The sequence below is a fragment of the Montipora foliosa genome, chromosome 11, assembly GCF_036669935.1.
Source record: "Montipora foliosa isolate CH-2021 chromosome 11, ASM3666993v2, whole genome shotgun sequence".
NCBI lineage: Eukaryota > Metazoa > Cnidaria > Anthozoa > Scleractinia > Acroporidae > Montipora > Montipora foliosa.
In genome coordinates, this window is record NC_090879.1 from 35,052,166 (window position 1) to 35,070,723 (window position 18,558).

The following is an 18,558-nucleotide window of genomic DNA, read 5'->3' on the forward strand; positions in this document are numbered from 1 at the left end:
CAAATCCTGGGGCTTCCGAATTACTTACCGACTTCCTGTCGGACTGCCATTGTTACGCAAGCGGCCAATGAAAAATATAGTTCAAGTCGATTATCCCAGAGTCTATCCGGGCGCTCGCCCGCTGACCAAGAAGCCCGAGGACTCTGGGTACGAGATTGGTGAGCGGGCGGAATTCTGTGAATCCTGCAATCTGATTGGCCCTGGGAGCGGGCAGAATTTTTCTATCTTGCCCGCCAACCCGGGCGAAATGCTAGCCCTGGGGTTGCGTGAGCTTGCGTAATGACCTTAAATTTCCATTTTTGACACCGAATCCGTTTACATACAAGAGTAAGTGTTTCAAAACAGATTTTTAGTAGACAAGAGGCCTGAAAATAGAATTCAAATAAAGATGTTTCTCTTTGAAACGTTCAGTTTGTAAGTCGCGTACTGCATTCGCAATCAAACGCGGTGCGAGTCAAGACATATTCAGAAAGGAAAAGAGAGAGAAAAGAAAAAAAGTTATTTACCAGCTAAGGGTCGGTCCTTATCGCGAAAACCTGTGATCTCGGCCTTGGAAAAGCTTCCCTCGGCCTGCGGCCTCAGGCAGCATTTTCAAAACCTCGCCTCAGTTTTTCGCTACACGGACCTCCCAGCTGGCAAATGACGTATATCATTTCGCGCAGCTCTGTTATATTTTAATGCAAAAATATGGAATTTTAACTTTAAAAAACGAGAAATTAAAACCCGCTGACTTTGCCTCAGAATGCCGGAAATCGCGTTTCTGAGGACTAAAAATTCCAAAATTTCCCAGGGGTCCTCAACAGGCGAGCTGCCTTCGGCGACACCTTTAATCGGACCCCATTTTGTAAAAACCTGGATCCGCCCCAGGAAACGTGTATTTATCAGAACACGAGACAACAGACCATTTTACAGTTGTGTGTTTAGTTACCTGGCCTATGAATGAAAGTGAGGCTGGAGTTGACCTTGTTTTGATAGAAAGCTCACTGCTTTTCTTATGCAAATTCTTACTAATTAGCATGACAAAAACATAATTAACATGAGAAAAGGAGGGAGATCTGTATCATAACAAGGTCAACACCAGCCTCACTTTCATTCAAAGGCCTGTACCCGGTTGTTCAAAAGCTGATTAACGCTAAATACCGAGATTAACAATTAACCAAGGAGTTTATTTCTCTACGCTCAAATGCTGTTAAACGCTGATATTCGGCAAAACTTTACATTAGCGGAAGTCAAACTTGAAAAACTAAAATAAGCAAAACAACTTTCATCAAAAAGTTGAAAATATGAAACAAAAGTTTACGCTAATCCTGGATTAAGTTAATCGGCTTTCGAACAACCGGGCCCAGGTAACTAAGCACACAACTCAGTCTCGACTCCAGAGCCCTTCTCTTGACTGAGGGAGAGAAGATCTCTGGGGAACCGTGAAACAAAGTGTCTTCTCTTTGGTTTTCGAGAAGAACAATCAAAAGCGTCTCTAATTGGTGCATTCATGTCAGCACGAGGAGTGAGCAGTCGCCGTAAGGTTTAAATAGCCAATTCTTGGCTATAGGGAACCCTACGGCGCATGTTCTCCTACATAGAGTTTCCTAGAACCTTGGGTCGAACCGAGACTCTGGTGACGAGAATGGTAGACAACTGTAAAGAGGTCTATTCAGAACTGCAAGTTGGAACAATTGAGACCGTCATCACTTACGAATTATGTAGCCAAATGACCAAGATGTGCTTGCGTCCCCTAATTTATAGGGAACGGGAGCAGGACTAAAAAGGGCGGGAGCCGGGAGATAAAGGTACGGGAACTGGAAGAGCAAGGTACGGGAGGCGGGAGGTCTTGAACCCCCATCATTGAATATTGCAGCATTCGCCAAAAGGTAAACTAAATTCCTGGCTTCATCTTTGGAAACGCTGTGCAATTGAAAGAAACTTTTACCATCTCACCCCAAGCTCACGGAGAATCGTTGTTGCGTTACATAAATTTTATATGGTTTTTCGTGGCAAATTTAGGCCCGTTTTAAACGCCGCATTTTACATGTACCGAATCAAATGCAAATTAGTGAAAACAATACCTTTTTCTTATTTGCATTAGATTCGCCACATGTAAAATGCGACGTTTAGAACGGGCCTTCGCGATCGTTATTTAGGGCATTAAAATAAAAATACACCAGAATTTCTTACCTTGCCTCCTTGTCTTATTTACGGTATGTTCTTAGCAATTCTGGCCGTTTCAGCGTGATTCTAGGGAGTGTTATTTCTACCGTTGCTCTCTCATAATTATATATGATTCCCCAAGGTTTGTTACTTGCTGGCGGCGGTCTCGCATATCCGCCGAAGTAAAACAGCCGTAAATTCTCTCCGAACGCTCAGGTCGCCTCCAGATTTAGTCCAGTGCACGTTAAAACCCTCCTCTAACTAATACCTTCTCTATCGGACAAAAAGAGCTGCGGTGCGGGAATTTCGGCTCGCTAATCTAACGACTCCCTTCCATCGAGGACCGTCGACAATGCTCTGCCACGAAGTTCCGTGCACGGCCGTTGGAAAACACCTTACCGACCGGGCCCAAGGCTTAAATTTCTTACACACCGGGTGGCCGACGATGTCAGTGACAGATACACTGTAAACAAACTGAATGTTTATGTTTTGTTTTCGAAACATCTTTCATGCGTCAGCATTTCCCTGAGCTTCGCCCGTTTGTGCGTGACACCAGAGTACTTTCCCGAGAAGGACCTCACGTTGTACCTGTCACTGAGACTAAAGCCTGTGTGTAACAAATTTGAACCTTGGGTCCAGTCGGTAAGGTGTTTTCCAACGGTTTCCTGCACTGAACATCCGAATCAAGCACGCTGCTAAGGGCCAAATCAGCCTATTTTGGCGATTTTCAATTCCTTTTCGTGAACGTTTGTCTGATATGACGATTGAAATATGTGGCAGCACTATCATCCTTGGTCTCAGTGGAATTTCGGGTCGAATTGAGCTTTTTGGAACAATTTACAGCAGTTTATGTTTCCGACTGCTTCATCGGAGTTTCCAACCTTGAAGATAATCTACCAGTCAAATTGAAGCTTCAACATCCCCTCCCCCCCCCCCCCCCGGGCATTTGAATGTTTGGAAAACTTTCGTTCAAATGCAGTTTCGTTCAAATGCCCTTCCCCCCTTCCCCCCGTCCCCCCCCCCCCCCCCCGGGCCAAAAAGTTGTTCAAATGCCTCATCATAGTTCCATTTCACGTGATCAAAATTACCACCACCCACGGGAAAATTACCAGATTACTGTATTAACTTTTCAGTAGCTTCTATTATGCTTCTGAAGCTGTGTATGTAAGCATGCTTTAATAGACAACACCAAGGAGAACCAGGGCCCTTCGTGGCAAGAGGCATAAGGAGGACAGGTAACAGGTATAAATATATCTTTCTGTAGGCATTTCCTTTTCAACTAATTAGCCACGAATGCGGAATATTTACCTTAGAATGTATCTAAGTTTGTGTCCGCCATGATTTATCAACCCACGTGCAAACGTAACATGAAATCGAGGCTAGTGATCAAATTCCTCACCCCTTATGAGTAGTGATCAAATACCCCGCCCCGGGAAGACTAAGATGATCAAATTCCCCCCGCCCAGGGAGGAAAAGGAGTCAAATGTCCGGGGTATGCCCGGTAGGGGGATGTTGAAGCTTCAATTTGACTGGCACATAAATATATGAAGAGAAAACAGCGAACCTAGAACCCACTGGAGTAGCGCTGAAATGGCCAAAGTACGCCACAAAAACACTGATAAGGTATCGAGAAGACGAGGTAAGGCATTTTTGTTCGATTAATGTTGTTTTATTTTCGACTCCTAAAGACGTTAGCAAATTCCCATACAAACGGTTATTATTTTAACTGATCGTGATGCTCAAATTACATCGTTAACTTGGGGTACCTGTGGTTTTTCGCGTGGAGTTTGACGTGGAATTCCCTCGTCAGGTGGTGAACTTTCCCATAGAATTTGTTTAAAAGAGTATGGTAAATCTTCCCTAAAAAGTTAATTACAAACCTTTTCTCTCCCATTCTCTTTGTAGCTTGTCCAGTTTATGTTGTCCAACGATGTATATATCTTGTATTTTGTTGTCCATTCATCAGCAGTTGGGTTTCCTTGAGTTGCTGTGGCGCAAATGTAGAACTCATAACCAAGGTTGATTTGTAAGAAGTCGCTAGCATTTCTTTTGGTGCTTGGTAACCATGCACCATTTCCGTTCAGTCGACACTTTTCAGATCCATAACCAAATCTGGATGAGGAAGAGTAGACACCATCTGAAGATCTGCCAATCATGAACCCGCTAATTGCTTGAATCTGACAGCCTAAAAAAAAATAGGGGGAAACTTAGCAGGACGAGTGGATTTGACAGCTGTGTAGTTTATGATATCAAAAGTTTAATAACCAATGTGGTTACTTCCAGATAAAAGTTCGTGGCCGCGTTGTTCAGTCGCAGTTCCATTACCGCATCTGACTATACATGGACAAAAACTTAGAGCCAAGTTCCAACTAAATTATTTATCCAGAATTAGTATAATTGTCGTCTTGTTTATAATGAACCGGAAGACCTGCAGTGGAAAAGGTGGACTTCTCATTCGGCGACAAGAGACTTGAACTGTAAGCAAATCCAGTTGAAATAAAAAAAGGAATTGTCCGACTCTAAATGTTAAAGATACTCACTAGCACAACTTTGAAATTTATAGACACGTGATATTTAACTATTAGTCACCGAACAGAAGGTGAAAAAATCAATAATTGTTTTAGTATACACCACAAAAGCTGAAAAAAAAAGCGAACCAACACTTTTGGATTCATGAGCTGGCGTGACCAGTTCAAGTGTATGGCTTAAACGCGAGTGCTCTGAGATAAAAACCCAATTAGCAGCCTCCTTAACTTAGGGTGCGTTCGATTGACCGTATTCTGGAATAAGAATACGTGTAGTGATGATTTAAAACGGTATGTCTGGCGTTTTGAAGCAACAAGGAAAATAAAGATATGTTTAAAATAGCGTTTTAGCAGGTCTTTGACAATTTTAATGTGAATGTCGTAAAAACGAAGCATTTCTAACTTCTATTCAATCGAACGCACTCTTAGTCTTCGTGCTCCGAGATGCTAAAGAACTACCACAAACCACCATAATTTTACACAAACGACGGTAATTTAGGTCTGGTCGAATATGATGCAGATGAAGTTCATGATGCAAGCAATTAAATTCAATTAAAACGATTGTCTAATCGAAGCTTTATGATACACTGTCGTCTAAAAAACTTGATTTCCTGAATTAGTCTGTACATTAATCGTGTCAGCCAGGATTACCCTAGTATCTCTTGAACTTTTGTGAGCATTACGAGAAAAACGATTTCGCATAACTTGCCAAGTTACATTGTAATCAAGAAAGACAGAAGGGAAAAAAATAAGTAAATTAGTGAAACTACAAGCTTGTTGTATCGTAAATATTATACCTCTTTGAGCAGAGTAAACTTCCACTTCATACAGGGTTCCATACATACGATCCAAGGTTACATATCTTCCCAACACGCTGGGCAAACACAGGGTGCATCTCCGGGAATAAATACCATCGTCAACAACCAATCGACATTCCTGACCTTCTTCAGTTGAGCTTGAGGCTACCGAAGCTGTGAATACAAATCAACATAACGGCACACCAACTCCTATGAGTCACTCCAGGAAATGATGGAACAATAAGTCATTTCAACGGATTATGAGATTCTCGTTAGAGCTCATTCTGAGTTATGTTTAAGATGTTTTAAACGTTTTTACATGTTTAGTTCAAGTGTTTCAGATTGTGGCAATAACCGCGGCATGTAAAAGTAAAACTTGTAGTACTACAAAAGCTTTAAACTAGTTTTAAAAACAATTATAAATTCCAGCCAGCATTTGCGTTTAATCCTCATTCATTCATTCGGTGGACGTTATAAAGTGATGTACAATCTTTAAACGTTTGGCCTTCAAACCGAAAGAATCAGAGAACAATGATGTTATTTTCCCTACTGAAGAAGTATCTTTCTGCTTATCTCAGGCCATGTCAAAAGGAGAAAAGCGTTCTCATCTGCTCATTTTATAGCCGAAAGATGATCTTGTGTCAGAAGCAAAAAAATGAAAATGAGTAGTAAATGATGGGTATCATCAATTATTTACGGTAAGACATTACGAGAGTCTGTTTGAGGGTATTGGAGTCTCAGCCAACACATAAATGTCTACATATTTCTCAGTTATAAGCCGACTTTTCAGTTATTTCTTAGCTATCCATTAATTTTGACAAATCTCGGAACATGCACACGAACTTCCTTTCTTAAATTTGATTAGCTCACAACCCACAATTAATTCCGGAAATCACCCAACCTACGTACAGTCTTAAAAAATCCACGAGCTTGGCATCATTGGCTAATGACCTCACAGTTAATTGATTTATATTTGTCCCTGTTCAAAAGGAAATAAACAGGGGACCTCCACTAGTGCTTTTGTGGCTTGATATCCGTCTCTCAAACAATATTTGATAAAAAAAATAATTATTGAATATGCGTGAAGAAACAAGCTCTTGAAGTGGAACCCACTTTCCTTGACTTTATTCCGCATGTCACAAAAAAACTATTTCAAAAAGTGATTATTTCCCTTCACTCCATAAAGCCGGAACCTTAAAAGCATTAATAAATAGAGTATTATACCTCACGACTTCCGGGAATACGAACTTGTCTTTATCTTAAGGCGCTTTCCCCTTGTTAGAACTACCCGGTCAGACACATCAGTTTGCAAAGAAAATGCAACAATTAGAAAGAACACTTGCATGATAATCCCTCGCATTCCTATGGAGGAGTATATATCATCCTCAAAGTGTGTTGATTTAAAGGCGTTGTACAGTTAGTCCTTCCAAATGCCTGGTCTGGCCGATCAGTTCTGTCAAATGGAAAGCGTCCTAAGAGTGCTGATAGTACATCTCACGACGGTCAGTGCAGAAAACGAGAGAGAGATACATCAGCGCAAGAAGAAAAAAAATCGTATCCGCTCGCGGTCATATACCATGTTCTGTTTTCCTATACAGATAATAACTATCCGCCAAATCCGAGACATCTCAGTTTTTATTCATTTTAAAAGCATCGAAAAAAGTGATCACCTTTACTGAAGAAAGTCGAAGGTAGTTTCACTGTCTTCGTATTTTGAAGCCATTTTTTACCGATCTTTAAAAATTTGAAATTTTAATTTATGACACCAACAGCCACATGAATTCACGCATGAACAGGATGCACTTATATTATGGTATGATATATTATCAGAAACCCATAAGGGTTGAAACGTATAACGGCCCCTTGTGTGCTGGGAAACAAGCTTCTGAATATTCAATTTGCTAAGTACCATATTTGGAACAACAAGAGCGAGGGGTTTCCAAATATGGTACTTAGCACTGAAACATTCAACCAATCAGTTCGCACTGAATATTCGGAAGCTGTGAACGCGCGTTACACGTTTCAACCCTTATGGGTTTCTGATATTATTATATCTGTAATTATGACGACATCAATACCTCTGAATGATAACAGTACCTTATAAAATTCATTAATAATTCATGTTGGGAAAACAAAACAAGCCTATAAAATAGCTGCATACTATCGATCTCAGACGTCCTTGGACAAGGGCGACAAGGGCATTTATTTCAGTCTGCGGTTAACAAAATCTGATCACGTTATAGCACTTTTGTGCCTCTGTGATTTCGAAAGAAAACAACCTGAAGAAAAGTTTTCACCTGCTTCTTATTTCCTCGGACAAGACTTTTCCTGGGTTACCCGTAATAGCTTCGGCCGGTTTTACTCGCCGTCAACACCGTTTTGCGCTTTTCTCTTTGGGGAGAGCAACAGAAAATAGAGTCTCGAGATCGGTATTTTCGAAACCGCAGAGCCACAAAAAATGTTATCACGTGATCAGAATTTTTTAACTGGAGACTGAGGCAGCGTTTACATGAACGCGGTTTCATTTGTAACCACATCGTTTTTCGATGCGGTTGCATCTTCTGTTTACACCACAGGCTGACCAGTCTCGGAGAGTAAATAATTATAAGGATCTGTATGGGAATCTCGATAACAAACTGAAAAAGATATTTACCCGCAAAAGTGCTCAATAAAAAGGCCGCACTTTATTGTCGTAGTGAATTTCTCGCTTTTTGTGTGGTTATTTGCCTGACTGAATGCGATTTAAGCGACTTCTCAAATTCCCGGGTTGTCACACGTACCTAAATAAAGGAAAGGCTGGAAAGTAATTTCTAGCTTACCTCACATCTCGCCGAAAAAATCACACTTCTCCGGCACCAGTCACGCTCAAACTCCGGCACTCCTGAGAGCCCCATACGATGTGGTTTTCTGGATTCGGGCAATGAACTAGATACTTAAGACACTCATTTGGAAATTAGAAGTTCTCCCAATTCTCTGCCGTGAGCTTGGAGCATTTCCTGGCAAATTTCAAACAAGGTCTTCTTTGCTTCTCACTTAATAGCGGTATCTTCCTTCGCTCTAAGGCTTTCCACCCCTCAAAACCTTGGTATTTTGATGTTGAAATTTTTAGGCAATCTTTCTTGTTGAATTATTACATTTATACTTAGCTTTCGTGATTACATTTCTCGCATAGTTTGTCAAAACAGACGGCCGTCCACTCCTTGGTTTGTTGTCGAAGGAATTCCTTTTTGACCACTTGTTCACCCATCGTTCGGTCTTTTAAACAATTTGGCTATTTCTTTGACTGAATGTATATTTGCCAACTTTTTCTGAGATTTTTATCCTGGGAGTGCTGGGATTTTTGAAGACGACACGAACATTTCCGAAGATTTCCGAAAACGTACGAAGATTTCCGAAGACGTCCGAAGTCTTCCGAAGACGTCCGAAGTATTTCGAAGACGTATAAAGGGTTAATAAACGCGAGCTCGCTCCCAGTGCTTTTCACTTCAAAAATCAGAGATCGCGAGGAAGGTATTGTCATTTATTTATTTTAAACATAATTTTCGTTCCAAGAGCATTTGAAAACATTGGTTTATGCAAAATTTGGGGGGCAAACAAAGTGTATTATGGGAAATTCGACAATAGAGAATGGGTCTGAGTTAACATATTTTTGGAAATTGTGTCAAGCAAGACGGCAACAACTCACATTTTTCAGTCAGGCGTGAGAAATTGGCCCGCATGCGTGAGCCGGCGTGAGATCGAAGTTTTCAACCCGCAGGCGTGAGACTCACGTCTAAGGCGTGAGAGTTGGCAGGTATACTGAATGGCCAGATGACCGTAAAATAGCTGCCTGAGCTCTAGCACAAACAGTGACAGCCTAACAATGACTGTGATTTCCATGAAAAAGCAGAGAAAATCCAAAACAAAGGCAATAAATTCGAAAACAGACAATGTGCGGGGAAAATAGGGCGGGACAAAGCACACGCGCGTGTACATTGGGAGCGAAAATTCAAAAGTATTGTCATGTATTCAAATCTTAGAATTGAAATTCCTTTGAACAATTATTTAGATAAATTTACTAACTGAGTCAATTTCAATTTGCCTAAAATTTACATTAAATTTTTGAGACGAAATGCAACTTTTTTGAAACACCCTGTACACATACATTCACAGATAACTAGCATTTACATAGATAGATTGAGCAAGAACCTATAAGAATATAAGAAAACATGAAAGATAAGGAAGTAATAATGATAGCTAGCTAACCCTAACATCAACATAATCATCGTCATCACCAAGCACCGCAAGTAAAAATTGGTGAATTTTGTTTTTAAAAGGTTTTTCCTAAGCTTGCGCAAGTTAGGCTTCAGGCAACATCATAGCTTAGCTCCGAAAATGGAAAGCGAATTAAGGAGAATACTCAGTCTCGATGAACATGAACATGAACATGTAAGTTACCAACATCAGAAAATCTAGTGTTATATGAATGAAGGCCGGTCGGATGAACAGGTGAAAAGATCACAGATATTCTGAGGCGCAGAATTAGTAGATATGTCGTGCATAAGAGAACCTTACTGTTTCAAAATAAAGCACATTGAGGGGTAAAACATTAGCGGAGACAAACGAAAGAATAGCATGAGATCTATTACCAGCAAAGAACATTAGCCGAAGAGCTCGTTTTTGTACTTCATGTGGATGATTCATCCTCGAAGCTGCCGTATCTAGAGTTGATATAGCGATTGAAGCTCGGTTTATCTCGGGCTAATTTCCAAAACTGTTGCCGGTCCATTCCCAATCTTGACTCGATTCTTGACCATACTGATTTGTACTTTTTCTTTGTTGTAGTCATAAAGAGAGAGAATTTTTGAAGTGCATCATTTTCCATTCTGACACAATGTGCTAGCCATTTGACCTGCTGTTTTTCAGCAAAAATTTCAATAGATTGACACTCGGTAATACGCAGTACATTGTAGGTCTTTGTTTGAGTAGATGAATGCTTTAGAGTCTGGTTTTCGTTTAAATCCATTTTTCACAACTTTTCTCAACATTCTGTGCCATACAACGTCCAACTTCTCCACAAAATGATCTGGATTATTCCAAGTTGCTATGTTGTAGCATAATCTTGATCGTACAAAACCAGTCATATATCGACCCCGTGTCCTCGCTGATATTCGAGCGTTAGTGGGTATTTTTTGGAGCTCGTGGAATTTAGCTGTTGCTGATGCGATTCTATGTTCAATCAGCCTTCACTTGTAAGATAAATATCTTCCTCAAATAAACCTGTGCAGCTTGGCCCCAGGCAGCAATTCCATAGTAAGTATATGGAAAAATCAGAGAACGGTAAATTTTGATTAAAGATACGGAGCTGAAGTGTGCAATAATTCTAATAACTCTGCTAATTTTAGAGGCAATATAATAATCGGTATGATATTCCAGGTCAAGTTTTTATCGATGAGCATTCCCAGGAACTTTACATAATCTTTACATTCAAGAGAAATATCACTATTTGAGGCATTGTTATGTATCCTTTTAGTATATACTAAAACAGTGTATATTATCTCACTGTTTTAGTATATACTAAAACAACTATTCACCTCAGTGTCGGTGGCTAGCGTTGGATATTTACCTCGCCGCTTCGCGGCACGGTAAATATCCACCGCTAGCCACTTCCATTTGTTAGTTGTTAAATAAATTATTCACCTACGAGCAACTTTCGCGGGCTTTGCGCTCAAAAATATTGTAATCTTTGCAGAAATAAATGAGTTCAAATCACTTTTTGCGCTATATTATCTCACTGTTTCACGGTGTATACTAAAACAACTATTTACCTCAGTGTCGCGGCTCGGTAAATATCCACCACTAGCCACCTCCACTTCGGTGAATAGTTGTTAAATATTAATCTGATAATTAAGCTTCTTTCGTGATGGTCTAAAAATGCCGGACAAAATTCGATTTTTTTGCATTTACGGTCAGCTTCTTTGCATTTAACCAGTTACAGACTTTCTGCAATTCAATGATCACAACACTTTCTAGTGACTTCAAATCCTTGTCAGCATACAGAAGGCTTGTATCATCAGCAAATAAATAAAAAGAAAGCTTCTCCGAAGAATTATAAATATCATTAATATAAATCAAGAAAAGTAAAAGGTCTAGAACAGAGAACTCGGCCCAGAACTGTTATTGACATCAGATGCTATTAGAAGCTTTTCCAAGAACCTATCTTTACTTCTAAAGAGCTGTGAAGACTTCTATCATTTGTGGACATGAGAATCCCTTACAATAACGCTGAATTCACCAGTAATGAAAGCTTAAATAAGCATTTTCTTTAGCAAATACACAAATTAGTAACACTTTATAGTCTAGTTATACCTTCACTAGTACCTAGGCGAGGGAACAAAAGAAACCATTAATTTAACAACACGTCTTAAAGTGCCTATCACCCTTTTTTCACCTTTTGGTACGTCGATAAAATTGTTCAAAAAGTATTCAAGGATTCCTCGTTGTTATCGATTTTTGGGACATTTAAGTCTGGCAACCCAGATTTGATCGAGCGTGAAGGAGGACTGGGACCTGTGACGTAGAAGGAGTAAGTTGTAGCTTTGTTGGCAGTGAAATGTTGCTGAAATGTTTGTGGACGGAGTTTTCATACATGATCATTTAATAAAAAAACAAAACTTATACTGTCATTTATTGTGTCAGTAGTATAGCGCATGAATGCGAAGTGAGTTACTCCTCCTATGTAGTCAGCCCAGGACTTCGTCGCTCGGTCAAAACAGCACAGGAATCCGAAAATACGCTTTTTAATACGTTTTAAGCCTCGAAAAAAATTGTCTGAAACTGTAAAAACTGTTTTCAAACTGTGGATAAATTACTGCACAAGAGAACTGAACCGAGCTATCCTCCTTCTTCTGATGTGGATTGAGCCGAGAGATTCGCAGATTTCTTTAATAACAAAATATCCGTAATAACCTCTCTAGTGATGCTGGCGATGCGGCACCTTTCCTCTCATACTCATTCCACTGCCCTTTTCAGTTGGCCAGCTTTAAGGAGGTGTCGCTTGAAAAAGTGAAACATTTAGGCTGTGTGTGTGCTAAAATTCTGCCTTCCTGACTTTCTGTCCGTGATTACTAAAATGGTCAATCTTTCGTTGGAGACAGGAACTGTTGCGGATGTTCACAAGGAAGCGCTTTTCATCCCTTTATTGAAGAAGGTGAATCCTGACTTTGAGGTTTTTAGTGATTTTCGACCGGTTTCGAATCTAATGTTTACTTCCAAATTAATTGAAAAGGCTGCTGCTCATCAGTTAACTAGCTGAACCTTGAGGTACACCACAAAAAATATCTCGACTAGTGGACTTTCCATCCCGAACCATCCCAAACTGCTTTCCATTAACTACCAAAAAAAATGGTGGATAAAGCACTTAAACCTGTTTTAAAATGAGTCTGGATAACTATGTAGCTGCAAGTAATGCAAGCTTTGAAACACATAGCAACCTTATGTAAAGGTTAATGCCACTAACAGCCAACTTATTTGTGAATGATGCTAAGACAAATTTTATTTTATATTTTTATAGCCTGACAATTTGCAGAGGAGGAGTAGAAATACTCCTAGTCGCTTCATGCTACAGAAACCAGGATAAGCTCCGGCCTAATGGGCCCCTTGGATTGTAAGAAGACTTTACCTTACGTTATAAACGTTCTCCAAGGTTTTCGTACACACCCTTAGTTATCAATTAGATGTGCCTAGGCTGTGCATATTCATTGTTACAGGAGGAAATACTGAAATTATTGCAGACTGAAACTGTTAGATAGAGACTTATCCACCGGTATGCTTGTCCGAATGTGAGAAAATATCAAGATTGCCAATTCCATGTGTCAACTATACATTTATAAATCAAGTTTCTCATATTCATATCAAATTGGCATATGATTCATGTGAAACGATATATCTATACATCAAGTTTTTTATATTCATATCAAGTTCCCAGATATTCACGTCAAAACAGCTTTCCCTTACCAATGCAACTATGCCTATATCAAGCCGACTTTTTCACTTTTGATAAAAAATTCATGTCAAGTTAACGTTAACATTTTTATAAATCAAGAAAGCCTGGTGCCGAGCATTTCAAAAAGGAAGAGGGAGTCTGAGAACCAGCCGTACAACAAACAACATCTGGTGGCCGCGAATCTCTTCATTCCGAACGCAGAAAAGTTCTTCGAAAACTGATCTTGTCTTTGTTCACAATGTACCCCGCGATGATGACCAAGCTAAGTTCCTGTCGAGAAGAGTAGAGTAGAGCAGAACAAAGAAACTTTTACAAGATAGTAACATATCAACACATCCAGTCATCGAAACACGTCTTCAGGTGACTCTCACTCTCAGTTATGACAATGAGCAACTGATAAACGCCTTAAGACTCTTGTTGCGCTGAAAAGCCGGCTGTACTGCCATAACAACCAGGAAACTGATTACAAGTACAGTATAGCAGTATAGCAGATACCGCGTTGGATGACATGATTAGAGAAATTCTGTCTTCGGCTCCCAAATAGGAAATTGCCGACGACGGTATAGGTTCTTGAAGAAAGTCTAAGTAACCCGGAAATATCCGTTCATGTGAACTATACGCACCCTCTCTGAATGCTCCTTGGAGATTCCAAAGGATGGCCTCCTCTCAAGTCCAGATTGCCGGTATTCGGGATAAAAATACAACAGCAACAAAACTTTATTTAACCGTGGGACCCTTTTCACTAAAAAGTGGTCCTCTCAACAGCTGTGTGCATTAATACTAACAAATATAATGCCAGGAGTACCCAAAATCGTAAACTTAAAAATTACAAGCATCGTTGAAATATCTTATATTAAGTACTATAAAATTAATCTCTAATTTGCAATAGCACAATAAAGCTATTTAAAGTAGTGAGACCTGCTTAGCGTCAGCTGAGACACTGGTCTATGTTAAGCCTGGTTTCTACATGATCTGCAACGGTCTGCGACGATCGGAAGCCGTCTGCGTCGGTCTTATCGCAGATGATCGTAAACACCGCAGGTAAATGTTTCCATATAAAACTGAAGCGATCGCCGATAAGCGTACCCCTAATCCTCAGCGAAGTGAGGAGAAAAAGGCGCGCACTTACTTCAAGTCTGATTGAACGTGTTTCAAGGAGAACAATAGTGTGTCGCCGATAGGACACAGATCATATCAGACAGGCGTTGCGACTTGGCACAGACCTATCGGCGATTGTGTCCCAGACCGATCGCAGACCGTTGCAGATCATATGGAAACCAGGCTTTACTGCGCCCCTATAACGGAAACTCTTTTTGAGGACCTCAGCATTTGGCCGCGGAATAAACAGGTTATGTTGGGCGTTCCGAAGATTATGTGTGTGAATGGTATTTACGCTGGCGAATTTTTCAGACGCAGTTATTCGGGTACAAAGTTATTGTAGTTACTGTATTTGAATATTAAAGATTTGAAATATCGTTTTCACGTCTGTGAGCGAGGCTTTTCCATTTGAGGGCACAATGAATCTGTGTAGATCTGACATCCCAATCAGACCCTGTTATTACGCGTGCTGCCCTAATTTGTAATTTCTCTAGTTTTTGGCTCAACCATTACCGATGCAGGCCCACACAGCGCTGCAATAATATATATGTGGTAGAATTAGTGACTTATAAATCGTCATTAGGGTACTCTGGGGACATATCGGTTTTAGCCTCCTCTGGGCGGCAAGTACTTCAGCAACTTTACCGACGACTTCAGAGATATGAGCCTCCAACGAGAGTGTTTCATCTCCCTGAATGCCTAGACATTTGTACGTACTGACTCTTCCAATAACTGAATGCCCATCAAGGCAGATGTGAGGTTCACTTGGGAGCAGAGAGATTTTATGTCTTGTCCCTGTCAACAGACGCTTGGTCTTGAGGACATTACCTAAAGACTTAGACGGTTAGAGTTTGGCCATTTTTTCAGATTGCTTAGATCGTGAGTGAGGGATGAAAACAACTCTTCGGAGTTTTTGGAGTGAGATAAGAGGCATCGCGGCATACATTCTCACATCTGATAGGAAGTTTTAGGTCGAGGTCATTAATGTATAATAGGAATAGCAGAGGGCCAAGGATAGAGCCTTGAGGGACCCCACAACGTAAGTAGTTTAAGAATTTACGTTATTTATAACTGTAACCTGAGTTCTATCTGAGAGGTCACAAGTCTCGTCGTCGAAAAAAATTAAGACCTGCACCTTTAAACCCATACAGCTCTAATTTTGACAGAACGATCTCATGGTCAATACTCATAACATCAAATGACTGTTTAAATCAATAAAAAGAATGGCATTTGTTAAGCCATCGTCGATGTTAATAAGATACCAATTGTCTTTCATGTCAATCAGAGTCGTAAGGGTAGAGTGCATGGGTCAGGGGCACCCAACGTCAATTTTCGGAAAATATCTGTTCGGAAGAGGATTTGAGATCTAATATTTTCGGAACATTTGCTGTAAAATTTCTTGCTTGCCTGCCTCTCCTAGGAGTTTCGAACATCTGAAAAATGGTATAATTGCCCATTTTTAACAGATTTTTACCCTAAAAGGGTCACCTAGAATTTTCGGGAGCCTTTTTTTCTGGCTTAAATTTTCGAAAAGGTAAGTTTTGATCCCTATAACTTTCGGATCACTAACCTTTCAGCTAGGAAATCCGAACAGATGAAAAATTTTTAGGGGATAAAAATATGCTTATATCTACGGTTTAAATACTAGAATACGTTTAACAATGCTACGTTTAAGTGGTTTTGAACTATATTATCGTTGGGTGCCCCTAATGGGTCTAAAGCCAGACTGATATTTCGAAAGTAGCTTCAATTCTCTGACTCGTGTTTATATACCTGACTGAAAATGGCTTTTTCAAAAAGTTTAGCTATTACAGAAAGTACAGAGATAAGCCTGTAATTTGCTGCTGGGTCCTTTGAAAACTGGAGTTACTCCAGAACTCTTCCAGTCCTTTGGAGGATACCAGTGAAAATAACTAAGTTGAAAATATGTGTCAGGCAAGATGCAATAAAAATAAAATAAAATGAAACAGAAATAAAATTACTTATCTTATTTGTTTGAGCTTTCGCAGCGATTGCTTTCCGGTTATGTAAGATTTAAGTGGTGGAGTTGGACTTAAAAAAGGACTTTTGCTGAAATTGTCTTTACAGGTTTAGCAAAGCTTTTGCGGTGATTGCCAGTTATGGCTTTTGCTCTGAACAGTTGTCTTTTATCCTGTAAAGCTTTCGCAGCAATTGCTTCCCGGTTATGTAAGATGTGTGGAGTTGGACTAAAAAAAGGACTTTTGCTGAAATTGTCTTTACAGGTTTAGCAAAGCTTTTGCGGTGATTGCCAGTTATGGCTTTTGCTGTGAACAGTTGTCTTTTATCCTGTAAAGCCTTCGCAGCAATTGCTTCCCGGTTATGTAAGATGTGTGGAGTTGGACTAAAAAAAGGACTTTTGCTGAAATTGTCTTTACAGGTTTAGCAAAGCTTTTGCGGTGATTGCCAGTTATGGCTTTTGCTGTGAACAGTTGTCTTTAATCCTGTAAAGCTTTCGCAGCGATTGCCCTTCGGTTATGTAAGATTTAAGTGTGGGGTTGGACTTAAAAAAGGAGTTTTTGTCTTTACAGGTTTAGCAAAGCTTTTGCGGTGATTGCTGTGAACAGCTCTCTTTTATCTTTTGAAGCCTTTGCAGCGATTGTGACTTTTGAGCGATTACGGCCTAGAGTTTGGCTGTATAGATAGTAAATCCAAGTTGGCGAGTAATAACTATGCAGTTATAATAATATAGTAATCTACGGTTGTATTTTTAGATATGAAAAGCCATAACAAAGGCTACATGGATCCTCGTCTGAATATGAAGAGGAGTCAGTATGCAGAAAAGGAAAGTGACAGGAATCCCGGCGATTGACCGTAAAGTTCTTTTTTCTATAGGGTGTGCTTTCCCGGGAAATGATATCTACAGCACACCATAAATATTTTTTATCGTCAAGGATTCGTAGACCATGATCATGACTTCCCGGCATTTGATTTCTGCTGCACCGCATAACTATTCTTCATCATTATCTGTAGACTGTGCTTTCCTAACATGTATTATCTTCAGCACCGCATAATTGTTTCTTGTCGCTAGGAAAGACTCTGCCTTCTCGCAATTAGGTTCCGTCTGCATCGCAGAACTGTTATTCACCGTCGAGGATAGACTGTGCTCTCTTGTCATTTCATTTGGTCAGCATTGCAAAACTGTTCATTATCGTCAATGATAGACTTTGCCTTCCAGGCATTTGATTTTTTCTGCACCGCGTAATTGGTTTTCATCATTGCGTAAAGACTGTACCTTTTCCCTATTTGATTTCTTCTGCACCGAATATTGGTTTTTCATCACTCAAGTGTGATTTCCCACGATTTAATTTCTTGTGCACCGCATAATTCTTCGTCTTCAAGGAAAGACTGTGACATCTGTGACATTCTTGACATTTGAGTCCGTAAGCACCGCATAGTTGTTCTTAGTTCATCATGAACGATAGACTGTGTCTTTCTGGCATTTGTTTCCATCTGCACCACTTATTGTTCTTCATCATGAAGGATAGACGTTCCGTGCTTTTTCGGTATATGATTTCCTATACACCAAATTTTATTTATATATTATAATTAATAGACTTGCGTTCTTGGCGTGGAGTTTCTACAGCTACTGGGAGGGTGTGTCTTCGAGGTATCTGATTGGCGCTGGATAGACAATGCTTTTGTTCTATTTCATTTCTGTATCGGCTTAAATAATATCATTGTTTTGGATACTGGAATGCGCCTTGCGGTCACTTGATTTTGTCGTTACTGGGTAGTGAGTTGTGCACAATGTTCATCGAAATTTTCGTTGCTTTCTAGTGATAGCAGAACGCGTAATTTTAAATAAAGTTCAGAATTATGAGCTTTTGGAGGGGAGGTGGGGCAGAAGAAGAGTAAGTACGCGTTAAACGTTTGGCGAATGTGCTCTCTAGACATTCTCTTGATGAATCTAATCTCGTTACCAGTGTTTGGAACCCTGGAAACGTGGTTGTTTGTGGGTCCTGGTGTCAGTCTTAAGTTTGCGTTCAAA

At 40.0% G+C, this 18,558-nt stretch overlaps 1 protein-coding gene across 1 annotated transcript in view; it reads right to left on the minus strand.

Moving 5' to 3' along the window:
- The window catches only part of LOC137974729 (uncharacterized), a 203,157-nt gene that overhangs the window by 61,374 nt on the left and 123,225 nt on the right, over positions 1-18,558 (minus strand). The window contains exons 7-8 of the mRNA XM_068821678.1: positions 5,468-5,641; positions 4,026-4,330 (exon numbers count right to left, since the gene is read on the minus strand). Coding sequence (XP_068677779.1) covers positions 4,026-4,330; positions 5,468-5,641 — 479 coding nt within the window. The remainder of the gene's footprint in view (positions 1-4,025; positions 4,331-5,467; positions 5,642-18,558) is intronic.